The 20,548-nt window shown below is 37.3% G+C and overlaps 1 protein-coding gene across 19 annotated transcripts in view; it reads left to right on the top strand.

The window, feature by feature from the left end:
* The window catches only part of ptprt (protein tyrosine phosphatase receptor type T), a 274,244-nt gene that overhangs the window by 154,122 nt on the left and 99,574 nt on the right, over window positions 1–20,548 (top strand). For 13 of the 19 annotated variants that reach the window (XM_056270637.1, XM_056270633.1, XM_056270632.1 and 10 more), the window contains exons 10-14: window positions 2,550–2,751; window positions 4,359–4,461; window positions 6,438–6,711; window positions 15,168–15,204; window positions 17,176–17,232. In XM_056270637.1, coding sequence (XP_056126612.1) covers window positions 2,550–2,751; window positions 4,359–4,461; window positions 6,438–6,711; window positions 15,168–15,204; window positions 17,176–17,232 — 673 coding nt within the window. The remainder of the gene's footprint in view (window positions 1–2,549; window positions 2,752–4,358; window positions 4,462–6,437; window positions 6,712–15,167; window positions 15,205–17,175; window positions 17,233–20,548) is intronic. The other 6 variants (XM_056270640.1, XM_056270639.1, XM_056270636.1 and 3 more) reach the window with 2 other exon arrangements.

The following is a 20,548-nucleotide window of genomic DNA, read 5'->3' as shown; positions in this document are numbered from 1 at the left end:
CATTCTCAAAAAGGGGGGTGACAGTTAACCGTTATGTGCCAAATCAACCGTTTGGTTGAGCATGTTTTTGAAAAATTATTAAAAACATACTTAAGTTTTTCCATGGCACCAAGTAACATAATTTTGTAAAGTTAGGGCTCTTACAGTGTAATATGCACACAAAAAAAAATGCTTAGCTTGCGAAATTTCACCAAAAACAGTTCACATGGCTGGGGGGATTTATCTGTTTCTGACATCCATGTTAGAAGAAGTGTTGTGACAAGTGCTGTTGATTGACACTGTGACATCTAGTGGATTTTTTTTGCCATAACATACCTCAACCAGATGGTAGAGATGGCTCAATCAGTTTGAGTTAAGTTAGGTACTCCTCTCAATAAAATATAGTGACTCAAAATGTGCTCAACCGTTTGGTTGAGCAGACAGTTAAAGGGTTTTAATGACATATAATAAATGAAGTGACCAAGTGTTCTCTTTTTAATACACATACTGTATACTGTACTCTGCAGTCAAGCAACATTGTCCTATCTGCCTGTCTGCCTGTCTGTCTGCTTACAGCTGAACTATCCAGCTTGTATATTACATGAACAATACCCTTCAGCCAACTCACAGTTTCTTTTTCATTGGGCTGTAAAGAACAATACGACCCGCTGTTGGCTGAGTATATTAACACCGAACAAGGACACAAATTTACACAGGAGCTATGCTAAAGGCAATAGATGATATTTTAAAAGCACCTTTAATAAAAAGCCTGCCATCAATCACTAATGGCCTTTCATTTACAGGAACACCTGTGAAAGTATCTAACTGACTGCTTCTACTTTTTTAATGTTTTTATCAACTGAGATACATATATATCAAAATTGTTGTCTGTGGCAATCAACAGCATGTCATCGAGTTTGAGAGTAGGATCAATTTAAGAGCAAAATTAAGAATGGGATGATGCCTTTTGAATTGAGCATGCTGTTTATAACGGTGAGAGAGAGAGAAATACCTGTTTGTCCAAACAGGCATGAAGAGGGTTTAAACATTGCAGTTCACATGTACAGTAAAATGTCAGCTGTAAAAGCAACATTCAGGCTGTAATTCTCTATTAAGACTGATTTATAATCCATAACATGTAAACTTGTGTTTGGCAGTATATATATCATAAGGCTGCTCCGCCACACCTCAGTGGCACTGTGTGATTTACTGACCGAACATTAAACATGATAGCATATTAAATCAAAACTATGCCGCTGGAAAGCATAAAAATGTGCCAGTATAAACAATCCTTTGACATGAACTGAAACAACTAGCATGAAAGTTTAAACTGATACTAGTTTGAAAAGGAAAACCTATATTTGGATACTGTTACTGCATGTCTTATATATTTTAAATATACACACTGTATATAGTGGTAGTGTATATTCCAGGGGTGTCAAGTTCCAAAAATGACCCATCATGTAGATGTCATATTATTTTTAATTTCGTCTTATTTTGATGTCTGAAAATTTTCATCATTGCGTCTTTCTCTCATGTTTGTGTCTGTATATGTGTGTGTGTGTGTGGATTTTCTGGAGTGATATTTGGTTTGAATGTGCAGATTTGTTTCTCCTGACTCTTTTGTTGCCTGTGGTCAGAGAGCAGTCGCGCGTGTGTGTGTGTGTGTGTGTGAGAGAGAGAGAGAGAGAGAGAGAGAGAGAGAGAGAGAGAGAGAGAGAGAGAGAGAGAGAGAGAGAGAGAGAGAGAGAGAGAGAGAGAGAGAGAGAGAGAGAGAGTTTAGAGGGCATTCTGAATCACTATGCATGAAAAGCTTTTAGGCAGCAGGCCTGCCAGGCACCCAGCTGTCAATTTATTTGATTTGAATTGTGGAATGGAGTTATGAAGTGTGAAACGTCAGGGCTAAAATGTTTTGATTACCCATATACACTGTGACCATCAATTTCCATCAGCCTCCTCTGAGATATGACGTATGCGCGTCTTAGCATGAAAATGGTTATCTCTAACCTAGTTTAGTAATTGTTTTGGGGCATGTTAATTATTTGCTGGATATTGTTTTCCAACATTTACATGTTTGAAGCAGATTCACGTAAAAGTGTTTTAATAAGCAGCTTGTATTTACAGCACAGTGTACTGACTGTGCTTGTTATTCATTGTTAGCAGAATATTGTATTTGGGATGCATTTCTAGTCACTGAAATTCTCTCAAATATTTGGAGAGAAAATAAGTGCAGAAAAGCCAATTTAACTGTAAGAGATCCAGCAAAACAAAAACGTTCAGTGCTTAACTGCTCTCCGTGTTTCAAAAGGTTGATGTTATTAAGAAGAATAATGCTTAAAGGAAAAACTCACCCGAAAAATGAAATCTCTGTTATTTGCTCCAAACCCGTATGACTGATACAAATGTACAAAAGTAATTTGGGTTTGAAACGACAGAATGGTAAACAAACGATGTCATAATTGTAATTTCTTAGTATAATACATTGAAATGTATGCTTTTGTCTCCAATGCATCTCCAAGACTCTTGATGAAGTGATTGTGATAATCGAATGGACTTGTCTCTTTCATTAGATCACCTATAAGGCTCTTGGCTCCCTGGACCCCAGTGCAGATTTGACAACACAACGTGGCCGGGTCTTCAAACTCCAAAATGAGACCCATCATCTCTTCGTTGGGTTATATCCTGGCACCACATACTACTTTACTTTGAAAGCCAGCACGAACAAAGGCTTCGGGCCACCCGTGACCACCCGTATAGCCACCAAGATCGCAGGTGAGGGTTTCAGGCAAGGGTTCACCTCAGATTGTTGGGTATTTTCCAACAGTGAATTGATAATTACACACAATTATAATAAAACAGACCCTCAGGTTCCATTTTAATTGAGTTAATGTGACAGACATTTGTTCTTCATGGATATAGAGTATTCACGTCGGACAGACTGATGATAATGTATGAAATAATTTCAGAGAACATGAACTGATGGGGTTAAATAAGCTTCATTTGATTGTTTACCTAATTACCCCTTGCATTTCTAAAAATTTGCATAATTAGTTTTGTCATTTTGACTTTTTCTTGTATCTTAAAGAAGCTTTGCTGGAGCGAAAATCTCATTAGCGTGTTGTGTTATTGGCATAAATATCGTTGGAATACAGTTAATGTAAAGTGAACGGAATAATGAGAACATGAATCGTAAACAACATCCTCCGCAAGTTCAGCCCAATTTCTGTGGCCCGCGGCTGTCAGTTCGTTCCGTTTCATAATGACGTGGCATTTGTGCAGCACGCCAGACACCATTTATTAAAACCGTATTGTTCACTGAATCTAAACACTGTAATGAGAGAGTGACATTTTCACTATGATTACATAGTAATGACCTCTGAGTCAGGCTTCCAAACGGTATGCTTTCTAATAGGAGTAAATACTGTGAAATGAATGTTTTTACAAAAGCATGAATATTAATTATACATAATATTAAAACATAGTGGGTTTGAATGGCAGCTGAGTTCAGGCTTCAAAACAAGCTAAACTCTATAGCATGCTGTCGATTGCCACAGACAACAACTTCGACATATCTCTTAGTTTGTAAAAACAGTCAAGAAGTTGTACAGTGCTTACAGTGGAACATTCATGCAGTAGTGGCCAAACGTCATGTCTGGAGGGGGGATTTGTTTTTTTTATGACACTACAAGGGTTACAAGATTAAACCATCAAAATATGAGGAATTTTTTTTAACACTAAACTTGATTAAGATATTTGTCTTAATTATTATTATTTTATTTTTTTAAAGCTACAGGTTTTATTTTAATATGCAAAACAAATGCATAGAAAAACAAAAATCTCACAGGAAAAAGCATACATTGACTACAACATAATCAGATATTAATATTTGGTTTTCACTTGTTCTTGCATATGTTCATAATTTGTTTGACAGCCCGGCCAAAAATGATATCACACAATTTGGCAGGTTTCACTGTGTTATCACGAATAAAGCAATTTATTTCAAGCACAACTATGCAATATGCTTACAAAAATCGTTTAACTTTTTTTTATATATTATTACATAATAATTTAGATTAAAATATAATATTTGAATAAAGCGTGAAGATGTCACTTTTGGCCACTACTGTATACTCACAAATATTGGTCATTTTATACTTTCAAATACACTTAATTCATGCTTGTGTTACATAAACTGAAAAAAGGGCTTTTTAGACAAAAAGTGCTTTTTATAAAAGTTTTTAGACATCTGTTTCTCTTCCATTTGTCCTTGTCACTTGAGATGAGGTATTCTGAGCTAGAAAGGATATAAAGAAAGCACATGCAGTATGTGCTTTCTTTCTTTATAGTCCTTGTCCTTTAATATAATTCTGTGTCTGCAGCTCCATCCATGCCTGAATATGAGACCGACTCTCCTCTCAATGAGACAGACACGACAATCACCGTCCTCTTAAAACCCGCCCAATCACGAGGGGCTCCTGTCAGGTGAGTTTGCCTCTCGTCATGCCACTGGCCAGTCCAATGTATTTTGCTTATTTGTTTTACATTGATTGATATTGAATACAATTAACACATTGTCTTAGAAAGTACTTGTCAAATGTGGTCTCAAATGTGAATATAGAGAGGACAGGTAATGATGAGTGAATTTAAAATCATAATTTGCTGTTAATAAATGAACGAGGTTAGGAGCCTGAAAGTTGGTCCAAACGTCAGCTGTTCGAGCTGTAGATACTCGTTGACATGCTGAAAAAACAAATCCTTTAAGAATTATTTTTAAATCTGCAGACAGATGCGAAACACGTTAAAAGACAAGAATGCCCTAAATTGCCCATGATCATTCTCTCCAATCATCGAAGAGGGGTCCAGCACATAGTCTGAATGAAGAAGTGCATTACTGTTGATTCACTCGGGGTCCTGAGGGTTTTTAAATGCAGTCATTCAAATAAGCATCATTTGTATGCTAAGCCTTCGAGGGGATCCTGGTCCATTTGGCTGTGTTTTGGCACACAAACAGAGTCTTTCTCTGTGTGGAAATTCAGTCTGTGAATGTGCAACAGATTTTGGCAAATTCTCGAAATTGCAAGTTGCCACTAACTTGGAAGAACTGCTCCGTTGATGTGCATTGGGAGTTCATCAGTAATTATGACATTTATTTGATTGCATGCACTATTCTGAGTTGTTTTTATATTATATTATATTATATATTTTTACAATTGTTATTCATTTTTGCATATTTATATTTAAAAAACTGATGCATGTTTAATAATAAGCAAGTGGGAAAAGAATTTAGCCACTGTTAGGGATGTTTTTTCCATTGTTAGTGTCCTCTATAAAGCATATGACCCTGGCAATCCACAAGCGTCTTTATGAAAAATCCGCAACTGAAAATTGTTTATAATTACAGAAGCTTTCGACCAGGGTTACAGCAGACACACAACACACAACATCCAGTCTGCACTTAAAGCCATTAGTTTGAAATGGAGATCCTGTGTATTTAAAAGAGAAAAGCAGGCAGGCCTCTTTGGTCATGGGAAATTATCCCTTATGAAAGATGCCAGATTAGAGGCTAGGATAATTTGCCACGTCTTTTCGGCGAAACATACATTTCCCTAATTGCACATAATTGGGAAGTATGTTCTTGGCGTAAGACCACATAATTGCAAACAAGTACTATTAGCACAGGGAGCTCAAAAAATGTCCTTATCTATTCACCGTGTTCTGAAACACACACATGCCTCTCTCCAATCCCTCCCCATGATGAGCACTTTCAAAAGCCCCATGCACACCTCCCCTCCAGCTAATTACCGTAGTAGAGATTTCCCTCTGCTGGCACTCTACCGCATCGCCTGCCTCATAGTTGTCTCTCATGAGGAGAAGCTGTGTATTTTTGGGTCTCATGCAGGTTTAAAGAGTTTTTTTTTTTTTTCAAAAAGAGAGTTTAATAGAGATGTTTAGCAGCTAGTTGTTAGCGTTAGAGAACTCTTGATGGTTGAGAGGGCCTTCTGTGATTCTTAGAAAGCTACGGGAAGAGAAGTTCTTGATGGTTTTAATGGCTTGTTAAATTGCCTCGGGCGCAACTTCCTCTCTCTTTTTTGGATGTGCCATCACTAGCTGAAGATATTTCCCAAATCAAGAGGCTGCAAGCATTATGCTTAAAGAGATATGAAATCAAAATGTACACTTTTAACTTTTCCTAATGCTATGCTGCTGGTCTTATTCTTACTCTTATTCTTAAGACAAAGGGTAGTTTTTATAATTCCCAATGCATTGAATCAAGTCATGTCCTACTGTTTTCTCATTGAATATCTTGTTTCTCATTGTGAACAGGTTTCACGTTTTACTTAAAAAAAACCTATTTAAATAGAGCCTCTTCATTAATATTCTTGAGAAACTACAATAATGACATGTTAGGTCCTTGTTTTGATATTTAGTTCATTAATGCAACTTCTTTTTTCCTCTAGTGCTTATCAAGTGGTGGTTCAAGAGGAACGGAAGAAGAAAGTTCGCCGAGCCGCTGATGTGTTGGAGTGTTTCTCCATTCCTGTTAGTTTCAGAAATGCCTCCATCTTGGATTCACCTCACTATTTCGCTGCTGAACTTCCCCCTGTTAGCCTTGCTGTGGTACAGCCCTTTACTATTGGAGACAACAAGACTTATAATGGCTACTGGAACGCACCGCTGTCACCAGCCAAAAGCTACAGCATTTACTTTCAGGCCCTGAGCAAAGCCAATGGGGTGAGTATTTCATTTACTGCTTAATTCATTTACCAGTTCATTGTTCTTGATAAATGTTGACGCTTGAGTATTGATTTGGAAATCTCATGAATCCTGGCTGGGTCATATTTCACCCCAGAATAAAAAAGAAGGAAATGATGAATTATATTTTAAAAATGAAACTTCTTTGCAATGTCATTATCTTCATGGCAATCAAGTATATTTCCCCCCAGTTCTCATCATGTTAAAAAGTCTAGTAGAACATGACCTCTGCTCTATATCCTCCAAAATTACAAGACTATCATAGAAACGGGAGATATTTTAATAATAGTTATACATATATTTCACACATTAGCATTTAGCAGGCATAATGCGCTCTGTAAAGGCTCTGCTTGGGCCTGCCGCGTTGCACTGCGTTTTGAAGTATGTGGTTCCCGATTTGATTGGATTTGATTCAATTCGATCTCTCAGTCTCAGGCGGCTGGAGAAAAGCACTCAAAAACAACCTCAGACCGTGACCCAGATAATTTGATTGGAGATTCATGCATAAAATATGGATTTAGGTTGGTAGTTCAGATTTGTTTTCAACTTACCTTGTTCCAAGTGTGTTTGAGAAACGCTCGGTGTAAATGTGTGTCATTTAGGGTGACCAGACGAGATTGGCTGAAATTCGGGATGAGGGGGGTTTGTATGTAGGCCTACTATGATATTAGATATTGATATCTGATATTAGACTACTACATAGCCTATAATAAAAGATAATGAACCAAATACATTTTTATATATAAAATATATACCACCCACTCCTCCCGGTACCTGCAGAGATGTTGTTTTTTTTAGCGGCGTGTTGGGGTTCCGGTACACCAGCCATGTCAACGAAACGAATGAATGAAAATTAGCTTATCAATGCATAGCTATCTAAATTCGCGCCTACGGTATCTTTGTAGAACTTCAAAAAAAGAAACCGCAGCCAATGAGCAGCCGGCGGGGGCTGGCTGCAGGACGCCTCAAGCTCCACGAACAGTTTTTAATGTTTTATACTCAAGATTTTGCTTTAGTATATAATTTTCGGGACAATTAGGGCCGGATTCGGGATTCGGGACAACAGCTTAGATTTCGGGACTGGTCACCCTAGTGTCATTGGAATTTTTTTTTTAAATATTCCACGGCCCAAAGTTGCAAATAAATTCACAATACAATTCAGTGGTTAGATTACCTGTCATATTGATAGCTATTCAAACCGGCTTGATGTAGCGGTTGTCATTTGTAGATTAATTTATTGACTTGGTGCATTTGGTGCATAAATGATATTTAAGCATAAAAATAGAAAACAATATCACTGCTTTATAAAGTGTCCCCAAAATGTTTTGGGAAAATAAAGCATCACTTAATAATGTCTGAATAATATGGTTACGCTGGATAACAAAATATCACATAAAGTGCACTTTTCAAGTCTTCTATTAAACTGCAAAAAATAAAGCTGTAAATATCCAAAGATTATTGGAGTATGTTTTGAAAGAAAATACTATTTTAGTCTTTCTCTATCAAATTTTTTTCAGTGTTTCCCAATATATCTAAACATTCAGAGATGTTTAAGTGTCACTTAAGTGTCCAAATACATGTAGGGGCCACTATAAAAGTTACTTCACAAAAAACCAGAACATCATTTCTAATGAGTAATACAATGCAATGCTCTCTAATGAACGATCTTTGCTCTATAATGTCAGCATGAGCAGGGAACTGTAGTCCACATTAAATTTCCTAGTCATCATTAATACTTTCCATAGAGGCAAAATGCCAGCATGACTTTTAAAGGCCTTTTCATTTGCTTAAAGATGAAGTGTGTAATTTTGGAGGTGTTCAAATACTTTTTCTTATCTCTGCTTAAGCCAATCATAGGTTGCTTCATCCTCATCTTCAGTTCGACCTTTAAAGACAAAAATCCTGCATTTTCTTGATCTCTCAGTGCAGCAGCAGTCCATAAACGCTGCCATCTCAGAGCGCCGCTGCCCACAGAGCTTCTCCTGGCACTGCTAATAGCACCAGGTCGCTTTTGATAAACTTTATCACATCAGTCTTGCCAGAGATGGCGAGAGGGGGAGGGACAGTCAGGGGAATAGTGGTCTCAAACTGTTCTAAGCTAAATTAGGATTCCTCCACTTGCTTTTGTCCCTCCGGTGTGTTTGTGAACAGGGCCGCAGACACTCGGGCTAAAAGAGCAAGTAATTGCCGCTCCAGGCGTCTTTTGTTCTGAAAGAGGGATACGGAGTTGTGAAGAGACACTCACTCGTTTAAGTGGCTGAACTCACACTAGACAGAGATTGAAACAGACACATGCAGCTTTTAACAAAATGGAACCCGCAAAGAACGTCCTGTCTTCGGTGTGTGGCGGGTGAAAGGACAAGTTTGTGGCACTTTGTTGCCACTGACGTGTCGCTCTGATAGGAACAAACACTCTAGAGGAAAACAGCTTGCATTTAAAAGCCACGACCTGTTAAAGGGGAGATCACTGTTTGTTGGCAGCTATTATAAAAAAAAATAGAGTGTTACTGTTTAATGGTCAAGTGTAAAAATAAGAAAAAAGAGATCCACGCAAGAATATAGGCCAAAAGCCCATGGGATTTGATTGTCCAGAGGCCACAAATAAAGTGCAAAATAGTTTTCGGGTTCAACCCTTCATCAGTGTCATGTCAGTGTTAATGGTCAAGTGTTAAATGGTCAGTTGACATGTCACATAAATTAAGAAATATTTATTTAGCAGCACTATTTCTAAATCAAATTGTAAGAAAAGGCCAGATTTTCCTTTTTTCGATTGAAGTACAAGATGCTCTTTAGAATTTAAATAATTATAATAATTATAATAGGAATAATAAAATGAAGATGATAGTATTAGTTTTTTTTTTTGGTTTATTGGTAGGTTTTTATTTTATTTTAATATTTATTGATTTATTTTAATATCTATTTATTTTAATGGATTCGATTTTTTTTTTTAAATCTTATGAACTGTCCAAATTGTGTGCCTTGTTGCCTACTATCCAATAGGTTTGCATTTAGAGTTTTCATTTGCTCAATGTGGAATGGAGATTGTGGTTTTTAGCATCTTTGTTAGCGCGCCCGCCTCCATGCCGGAGATGGAGGTTCGAATCCCGCTTGGAACGGGTCAAGTAGGACCGGTTACATTGGTGCCGTGACCCAGATGGGAGTGAGGTTTATGGTGGTTAGTGTAACGGAGGCAAGCTAGTAAAAGCTGTGCAAGTAAACCTCACTCCCCCGGCCTCAAGAGTCTCCCATGCCGGAGGCGCCGGTTCGAATCCTGCTCGAAATGGATTGAGTAGGACTGGTTACAAGTGCAGTGAAATACTTAGCTGCATTCATATATTCATGAATGTGATTAATTGCTTCTTAATTGAAAAAATGAAATAGGAATAGCCTTAATCAAGGGTTAATTAGTATATCACCCTCTTCATGTTGTTCTGTACAGTTCATCAGCGGCTGATAGTATTTGGATGGAGACAAAACATTTCTCTCTTGCGGTGGTTGGGAGTGTTTTTGAAGCGTCTCGCGCTTGTTTCACACGTTTTTTAAGAATCTCTTGCTGTTTCTATCTTCATTTACACCTAACACTGCACTCAGCTGTCATGCTTTCCTTTGTTCTTTATGAAAAACAGAGTGCTCTGTATGAATGGAAAGATTATAGACAGCAAAAGCAACTCGTGTCATTGTTTTTTGTTTTGTTTTTTAGTTTCTTTTGCCTAATCCTCTTGGTAATACATTTCACCAGACTGGAGGTGTTACTCTCGAAAGCAACAGCTCCTGAAATTGTAGCTCTGCTGTCTCAAATACCTCCAGACGACTGGCTGATGCCACTTTTCTTTTGTCATTTTGTACTGCACGTTTCTTTTATTCATTCTCACTGGAGCGTTTTTCCTCCCGAGCCCCTAATGTGTAGATGATTGCCTCAGGAGGTTGTTGTAATCATTCATACCCGTGTTCATAATTCATAATTATAAGCATCCATTTCAAAATCTGTTCAAAATACTGCAGAAACTGGGTGAACTCAGCTTAAATTGTGATACACTTTAATTTGTGATTTTGTTATCTCTCTTTTGTTCGTCTTCTAGGAAGTGATATTTTAGATAAGCCTGATTGTGCAACATGCAACAGTCGATTATGACAAATAAATAGATTTAAAAAAGAGAAAACAACTAGATATTTACTTTTATTTAAACAAAAACAAATAGTGCTTGCCCGTGCAGAACTCGCCGTCCCATGGTCTTGTGGGTGGTTACCGGGAGGGGTTGCTATGTGGTTTGTTCTGGGTGGTTATTAGATAGTTGCTCACTGGCCCAAGTCAAAAGAGTTTAAGTCTTGCTGACACTCTTGTCCCAAGATATAGTTGCTAATGGTGTGAATGGCTGTGTCATTGCTATGGCATTGTTAGTGAGTTCTGGGTGGTTGCTTTGTGGTTTTGGGGGAAATTAATAGTTTGTCTATAGTGTTATACAGTTTGCAATTTATTGGCCCAAAATGTACAGAAAACAATGTATTTGCACTTGTTTACCTTAATAGATAGATATGTGTTCCTGTTCCAGCAGTAGCTGTTGTCATCAGGAGAGAATTGTGGCCAGCGTGTCAAGAAAACTGCTGTAATGACTAACTAATCCATAACATGCTTCAGAATTGAGTGAGTGACCAACTAGAAAAACGTATTGACTGTAAATCTGCTGTCATGTGGATTAGCTCTAGCAGGCATGGCAAAAAGCTGGACAGTGACATGAAATCCATATTCTTCAACTTCTCAAGCTAACCATTAAGCATTTGTCATAAGAGTCCCATGTTCTTTTTAAACACATCAATGCAAACTTGTCATTCAAGCTTAGTAAACTCCAGTCAGTTGGATTGGTCTGTGGAGTTATGCTCTCTCTTTTTGCTTTTACTTTCTTTCCAAACTGTCATGCATGTCCCTTTGTTCATTTCTCTTTTTTGCTTCCATTTTGTTTCAGATCATCCTAACCACTATAGCAACCGCACAGAAATGTGCTTAGAGCAACTTGGCATACCTTAGCAACACCCTGATAATAAGCCACAACACTTTAGCATCATTGCACAGACCAGCATCACTCACCTTTCCTTTAGAAAATGTAGAAATCCAGTATTTATATCCGATCTGCCAACAGTAATAGTGTAGTCTATCAGTGATAATTGAGTTAAATGTTTACATGAAGTCTCTTTTCTCACCTTGCAGTTTCCCCTGAGCTGCAAAGATTTGTTCTTTTTCATACCTCTTTCTCCATCTTTCTCTGCGTTTTTCCTCCCCGTCATTACACAGTCATCGTAAAAAGCCTTTGACAGTCTGTCAGTGAATTATTTGACTGGAGGGGCAGACAGTATAGCTCAGCTGTCACTTCCTGTAGGGATGTTTCCCATCAGCCGAGACCCCCTCCTATTATTCCATTCCCCAAGTCCCAGCGCTCAGGCTGCTCTCAGAAACGAAGCATGCGGCCCTCACCTCCTTCCTCTCACCCTTTTCTCTTACAAAAAGTAGTGGAGTGGTACCATAAATCAGTGATGGCATCAGAGTTTCAACATGAACTATGGTACTGAAGTTCATTTACCATGATGATTACTCTGTGGTGGTACCATGGTACAATCATAGTATTCTTTGAAGTACCAAAGAATAACATGTAAACACATGAATTTCAGAACCTTTGTATATTTCAGAGAGCCATTCACTACTGTTAAAAAGTTTAGGGTCAGTAAAAAAAAAAAGTCAAATGTTTTTGAAAGAAGTCACTGCATTTATTAGATATAAAATACAGTAAAATCAGTAATATTGTGAAATATTGTTACAATTACAAATACGTTTTCTATTTGAATTTATTTGAAAATGTACAGTATTTTCTTCCTGTGATGCAAAGCTGAATTTTCAGCATCATTACTCCAGTCTTCAGTGTCACAAATCATTCTAATATGCTGATTTGCTGCTCAAGAAACATTTCTTATTATTATCAATGTTGAAAACAGTTGTGCTTTTAATATTCATATTCATATTTTTGTTTTTCAGGATTTTGATGAATAGAAAGTAAAAAAAAAACAGCATTTATTTATTTGTAATAAAAATCTTTATAAAAAAACATTATCCATATATATCCAGTATATATCCATATCTGCATGGGAAATCCTCTTAAAACTCGAACAGTATTACTTTCACCCATTTTACATTGGCTAGTGTGTTTGACCCTGCATGTCCGATAGCACTCTGTGACAGACAGATGGTCTGCTCACATATGGACCCTTCTCTGCCTCACTGTGTCAATCCACCCCCTGCTTCAATGCCACAATCAGATGGGACAAACCGCCACTGACAGCAAGGTCACATGTTAGTATTTGCCCTTTTCCACTGCATTGACGGTTAATTTTTCAGTGTCAACAGTGTGAGTTGAGGTCTGTGTTGTGTTTGCATTCATCAGCATTGGATGTATTTGAGAAACTCATATTGGTTTTGATTCTCATGAGCCAAATTGATATGTGCAATGAAGTGTGTTTCTGAAGAGTGGCACTGATAATGGCATAGTGAAGTTATAAAATAAATGCTAGGAGAGAGACTGCCTGTATTGCCTCTTCAATATGCTTTTCCGATTGATTTATTAGTGGTGTTTTCTAAGGTGAGCTTCATTACTATTATGTTAGGGTTAGTCATTTAATCAACATGCAAATTATACCTGAAATCATGAGTCCTGTTGAGAACATGTGTGCTTTTACTTTTCTAAGCAATCAGACTTAAGATTTTGAGCTGGCAGATGATAAATCCCATTGACTTACTTGGACTGGGGCAATATCTACATAGGGGTCTGAATGTCATAGACTCTAGGATTGACTCTTTTGACTTGAGACAGTAAGTAACCATCTAGCAACCACCCAGAATACCCTAACAACATTTAGCAGCATTTTAGCAACCACACACTAGCTATGGCATCACGTTTTATTCCACGTTACTTTTCTAGCCAAAAATAAGCATTTACCATGCTAACAAACTACTTTTTTAGTCTGTTTTTGTCATGTCCCTGGGTAGCAACATACTGCACTTGTAAAGGCAAGGCAAGGCAAGTTTATTTATATAGCACATTTCATACACTATGGTAATTCAAAGTGCTTGAAAGGAATTAAAATAATTACAAAATGAAAGCAAGAGAAAATTAAAACAGTTATAAAAGGAATTAAAAAAGATTTAAAGATGATACAGTTATAAAAGGAATTAAAAGAGTAAAAAGATTATACCGTGATAAAAGATTTATTTGAATGATGTATGCAGAATACAGCTGAGTGATATTGAGTGGTGCTAAATAAAGCAAAAAAGCAAAATTAGTGGTGAATTTTGACAACTGTGTGTTTGTGAGATTTATTTATTACCAGGCTGACCTTTAGCTGATGATTTTATCGAATGCAACTTGTAGTGCACTAATCAGGGTACGAGCGCACTCTGGGCATGTGCACAGACACAGGTGTGAATGCTCAGCCAGTGCATTGCGAATGCAACTTAATGCTCATTCTTGCATTGCTGTGTTGGTAATAAACGATAGAGTTACCTTCAAATGTCTGTGCTATTAAAGCTAGCAATATTCTCATCAAACTGTTGCTCCGCCTAGACAGTAGTTTAAATAAAAGAGAAAGATGAGCATAGAAGAAAACAATTAATGCTAAAGAGCTCCCCGTGGCAACGCTGAGATTGGCACACTTTTCAGATGTGTAACACAGGCTGCTGTACAATATAACTTAATGAAATATTGCCATTAGCAAAACCTTTCAAGGCCCTGTGATGTGAAGGCATTATTGTTTACGTGTCTACTGAGATGAGGTGCACAAGGACAGCAGATCTATTCAAAACAAGTGGCTGTTGTAAACGCTCACAGAAACACATGGTAGCATCTGGCTTCCTGTCTCAGAGCTCTAAACTTGCATGCAGACTTCACACCCAAATCTGCCGACTAATTAACACCTGTCACGCCACACATGGCATTCCAAGGATGCAAGTGAGATTTTATCATCATAACTGGCATTCCAGGCAGCCATGAATGCTAGAAATGTTGTTGTTTTTGTCATCTAAATTAACAGTTGTATTCATATTATTGTTTAAATATGATTAGGATCAAAACAAGTAGTATGTGGTATGATATGTACAAGTTTTGTCACCTTAAATGCCTTTACTTAACTTAGCTGTAGTGACTTTACATGCATGGGAAAATGTAACAATAATGTTGGCTCGTCTCTGTTTTGCATTTGTGAATCCTTCACTATCATTAGAAATGTTGTTATATAATTAACTGTTTCTTAATGCCACGCACCTCATGATGGAAAATAACCCACACTTCATTGTGTTGCAATTACTAAGATCACTGTAGCTTGACAAAAACAATGTTCCTCAATACAGTATCATTTTGATATTTAATTAAAACACAAACTTTCCTCTCCTCTTCCAGGAAACCAAAATCAACTGTGTGCGACTAGCTACCAAAGGTATGAGAATTGTTTCACTTATTGTTAGTTTGTATGAATGACACATTTTATTATTATTATTATTGATTTATTCACTTATTTTGCTTGTTTCTTTGTATATTCAGATGAGACATGCTTTGGAAAAGTTCTTTGGCTGGGTTGATAATATATTTGGATAGTTCTGTTTAATTTCAGTTCCTGTAGCCCAACACACTCAATGAAACTCAAGTCATGTTTTGGTTGAAATTAAGCAGATCTAATATTATAAATGTTATTTCCTCTGTATTCTTAATAGACCTTTGATTTTATAGTGGAACCCATTACTAAACATGATGAGGTGTATATATATAACTATTTAAAAAAAGGACGAAGTCTTTTCATTGTACAGTCTGAAAAACCTCTTGCATCAGACTGAGATTAGCGCTCCTGGTTTCATTGGAAAAAAAACCTGAAATCCCATTTTATTTTACTTGCATGATTATCTGCCTCTGGCCAACAATTTTGTTTAGTTTCTTTTGCTCCATTTCATTTCCCCCTCTCTCCGTAAAAAAAAGACCCTTTTACATAATCACTTCCAGGAAAAGAGCAATCACAAGAGACTTTCTATTATTTAATGGACATCACGGATAAAGAGACACTATAGCCGTGCAGCGCTACAGAATCATCGCATTTTTTTCTTCCCCACTCTTTCTTTTCCAGTTTTCTTTCATACCTTTTGGCTTTTTCTCCATCTTATTCAATAAGCTTGCTTCTGCACACACCTGTTTGTTTGTTTGTTTGTTTTGCTGAACTCATTTTATTTTGCTCCATGTCAGGCTTTTTTTTTCCTTCCCATGGCCTGTTTTCCTTTCATATCCCAGATAGATCCGTCCTGAGTTGGGTTCTTATGATTGTAAAAAAAAACAATTACTTTTGTTTAGAAAGACATGGTTTAAAATTTGTGATGCCTTGAATACAGACATTTAAGGTTTCTCTACCTTTCCTTGTCTTTTTAATGTTGGAGTTTTAGATTACGGGGGGAATTCACTAAAACGGTTGCGTGACTTTTTGCACATGCCGTTTAAGTAAAAACCTTATTCGTCTTATTCACTCACCACATAAAATCTAGTTTAATGAGAATGAAATAGCACTGCACTTTATTTCAATTAAGTAATTTCCCTTCATTTCAATTGAAACACATTTCTTTTCTGTGTGGTGTGCATTAGACTGGTTTAAGATTGCACCTTATTCATGAAACCCGGCGTTTTGTGCCTGGTACGATTAATGTGGAAATATTACCTCCCACGTAAAGTAGGCGGTAAGCGAAATATCAGTAAGATATGTTTGTCTTCATTTTCTAGCGATCACAGAGTGCACTTTTTGTATTTTAAAGAACCAATTCAGGTGTGTGGGTCGCAGTTAAGTATGTCAAAATGCAGAAATCTGCTGCATCCTCCACATCTTAGCACTCTGAACTGGCATGCAAGATGGGGAATCGTAACACGCAATTTTGAATTCAGCACACATTTTGTAGTCTCATTAGCACAGTCACCTAATTTGCATAATTCCTTTATTGAATCGAGTGCTTAAACAATGCAAATGCAAATAAATGATAGTAGACGCAATTCAGTCTTAGTGTATTCCCCCTAAATGTATGTATTTTAGAACAATTTTATTATTCTTTTCAGTTTTCATTTCAGAATTGGAGACAAAAGCCACATAAGGCGTCAACTTAGAAAAATAAATTGCATTTTTCTTTTTAATTCTAAGATTTTCTCTAACTCTTATGCCTACTCTGTCAGTTCCATTAGATGATTCTGGAGTAATTTTAATTTTCCCTTGCGCATTAGCCTACCTGTTGTATCATATACATTTCAGTTTCCTTTCCAGCCAAATATTACGCACTGGAAGGAAGCTCAGATGATCAAGTTGAAAGCATAATTCTTTAGACTATTTTTTCTTTCCTTCTTTTCTCTCATGCATGCCGGCCTGGAACGTAAAACCTTGTCTTAGTGGTAATAGGTAGGGGACAAAATACCACGCCCTACATACTTGTCATTCCCAGTGAAGGTGAATATTATACCATAGTCAAACTTTTCTTTCTTCTTTGTTCTTTTCATCCACATTTCTTCTGCTGTTGTTTCCTTCTCTCTTTTTTTTTTCCAGACCTTGTTCCTTTATTCTGCTTCTCTCCATCGACATCTCAATGCCTTTTTTGCATGTCTGGTCCACTAAAAAGTCTAGCTGATTCTCATTGACTTCATTGACACTAATGCAATTTGGTACCCTGAGAATGTATAGTGCCGCCCACATGTTTTAAATGATCATATTAAATATTAATATTTCATGTTGAAAAACAACAAATATCCCCTTCTACTATAGTTTTGCTCATGACCTTGTTTTGCTCTGAAAAAATGATTTCATTATGATTTTTATTCAAATACTGCCTTCTTAGAAATTACATAACCTTGCTTTTGAATGATCTGTTGCTTACTGGGGGTCAATATATTTATTATGGCTGGCTTTATATGTGTGTGTGTATAAAATATATACTTTATATGGGTGGCTTTATATCCATTTTTTAATTAATTCAGACCATTATTTAAATGTGGATATGCCTAAAGATATTTTACAGTAGAGCTTAATAAGTTTCTGAGCAAAATGTGAGCGTAAAGTGATATACGTTGCCTTACCTCAAAACTCCACCCCTTACATGTGACCGCTTCACCCAACATAACCCCAGTCATACACTCTGACCCTGCCAGCCTAACCGGTGTGTGTGTGTGTGTGTGTTTTGTTTGTGTGTGTGTGTGTGTGTGTGTGTGAGTGAGTGAGTGAGTGAGTGAGTGAGTGAGTGAGTGAGTGAGTGAGTGAGTGAGTGAGTGAGTGAGTGAGTGAGTGAGTGAGTGAGTGTGTGAGCGAGTGAGTGAGTGAGTGAGTGAGTGAGTGAGTGAGTGAGTGAGTGAGTGAGTGAGTGAGTGAGTGAGTGAGTGAGTGAGTGAGCGAGCGAGCGAGTGTGTGAGTGAGCGACCGAGCGAGCGAGCGAGTGAGTGAGTGAGTGCATGTGTGTGTGTGTGTTTGCCAGCATGTTTTTTGTGTACATTAGTACGCTTGTATTTTTGTGTGTGTTTCTATTCCAGATATACATTCATGTGCACATATACAATGTGTGTGTGGAAGTATTGAGTGTGTTTGCTATATTTGCTTATTGTATGTTCATACAATTCTTCTATTTCTATCATATATTGAAGGGTGTATTTTGTTGTTCAGATCAAATGTAAAGCCCTTGCACACATGCACACACACACATGCACAGGTGTCAGCTCTTTAGTTCCAGTGCAATATGGTCCACGTCTCATTGCTTCTCCATTTCACTCTACAGTCACATACAATATGCTCAATTGCCCTGACTGTAATTACAAATTGCTTGCACTAAAATGTCTCACATTTCTGAAGGGTCCTGCTGGATATCTGTGTTGCACAGGAGATAGTCGACTTTTAGCCAGCTAGTGAACCGTTACAATGCTTAATCGTCCGAATTATGCAGATTAAAGCTGTCGTCATTTTACATTTTAAATATATATTTTGACATGCAGTTATAAGGATCATAATTATATTTTGAGAGTTGAATTTGAGTGCACACTGGCCCCAAAAAGTAATTGCACACTTAATTGAAACTTGAATATGCACAGATGGCAAAATATTAAAGCAAGCAGCTTTTATTGTCAAGAAAGAATGTACAAGCACACTCTTCATGCACATTTGACTAAAATAAGATTGTTGGGTTTTAAATTAACATTTATACAGTATTTAACTTAAAATTTGCATCAATGAATAATATTTATTTGCAGATGTCACTCGGTTTGATATTTTGTTTCATATGCAATGAAATTCATACATTTTTAGATGTGACTTTTCCAAACACTTTTTTGGGGCCAGTAATATTCACTAAGCATTAGAAAGCAAACATAGTTGTGTTTGCCGCATTGTCCCAACAGTTCCAAAAACAAGCAAAAGAAACAAACACAGCACATCATGAATAATGCATGGACACTTTGAGCTTGAAATCAATTGACAGTTTACACAAATGCCCTTTGTTTCTCAGTGCTCCCATCTGGAATTGAACAAAATTGAACAAAAACACCAGCAATGCTTCAACCCAAATACACTTGTGAATTAGAAACAAATGGGATTTTAAGTCATCTGTATTTAAAATCCACCCTTTAACCTCTTTGTATTTGGTAAAGGGGGACACTTTTTTGAGCCATTAGCATCATGGGTTGTTTACATGCCTAGTCTTAATCTGAGTCCATTTGAGATTAATAATCCTGTTAGATGCATCCAACGATGCATCTGCAATCCTGTCGACTGGCGAACAATAGCCGTAGATTTCAACGGTGATATGCACCCCCATAAACCCTTGCGTAATCCCTCGGCCTACAGACCTGCTTTAAATAAAGTTATACAAAAGTACCTTTTTCACACGCTAACAGAACCACAGAGTATCGCTGAATGTCGGCAATTAAAATGCACCCACTCCAACGCCCCCTATATATGGTAGGGAATAGGGATTAAGTTTTAATATGATGGGCTTTGATAATAATTCCTCTTTGATACTTAATTTTACCCCATCAAAATAAAAGGATTTGCATACTCACATATTTTTATTGGGCTTACAAGCAGAGCAAGTGGTTGAAGGGAAATGCATGGCGAGTGTTTCTAATCAAGGGCAGTTTGTGTTTAAATTGATCAGTATTTTAAACGTATGTGCTAAAAATTCATCTGGTTTTTAGGTGTATGCTGACATAGAGCTCTATGAGACGTGATTGTGTGATGTCTTAAAGGGATACTCCACTTTTTTTGGAAATAGGCTCATTTTACAACTCCCCCAGAGTTAAACTGTTGAGTTTTACCGGTTTTGAATCCATTCAGCCGATCTCCGGTTCTGGCGGTACCACTTTTAGCATAGCTTAGCATACATCATTGGAGTGGACAAGACCATTAGCATTTCTAAAAAAAAAATGACCAAAGAGTTATGATATTTTTCCTATTTAAAACTTGACTCTTCTGTAGTTACATCGTGCACTAAGAGCGACGGAAAATGTAAAGTTGCGATTTTCTAGGCTGATATGGCTAGGAACTATACTCTCATTCCTGCGTAATAATCAAGAAACTTTGCTGCCGTACCATGAGTGCAGCAGGAGTAATGATATGACGCAGCGCCTGAAAATAGTTCCGTTGTGTTGACGGAAGGTGGCCTATTTTCAGGCGCTGCGTCATATCATTAGGCCTGCTGCTCTCATGGTATGGCCGTAAAGTCTAAAAGTGGTACCGCCAGAACCGGAGATCGGCTGAATGGTTTAACTCTGGGGGAGTTGTAAAATGA

The sequence above is a fragment of the Rhinichthys klamathensis genome, unplaced genomic scaffold (assembly GCF_029890125.1).
Source record: "Rhinichthys klamathensis goyatoka isolate OS25496 unplaced genomic scaffold, OSU_Roscu_1.1 h1tg000303l_1, whole genome shotgun sequence".
In the NCBI taxonomy this organism is placed as follows: Eukaryota; Metazoa; Chordata; class Actinopteri; order Cypriniformes; family Leuciscidae; genus Rhinichthys; species Rhinichthys klamathensis.
Note: the sequence above shows the minus strand (reverse complement) of the source record. Positions and strands in the feature narration are given on the sequence as shown.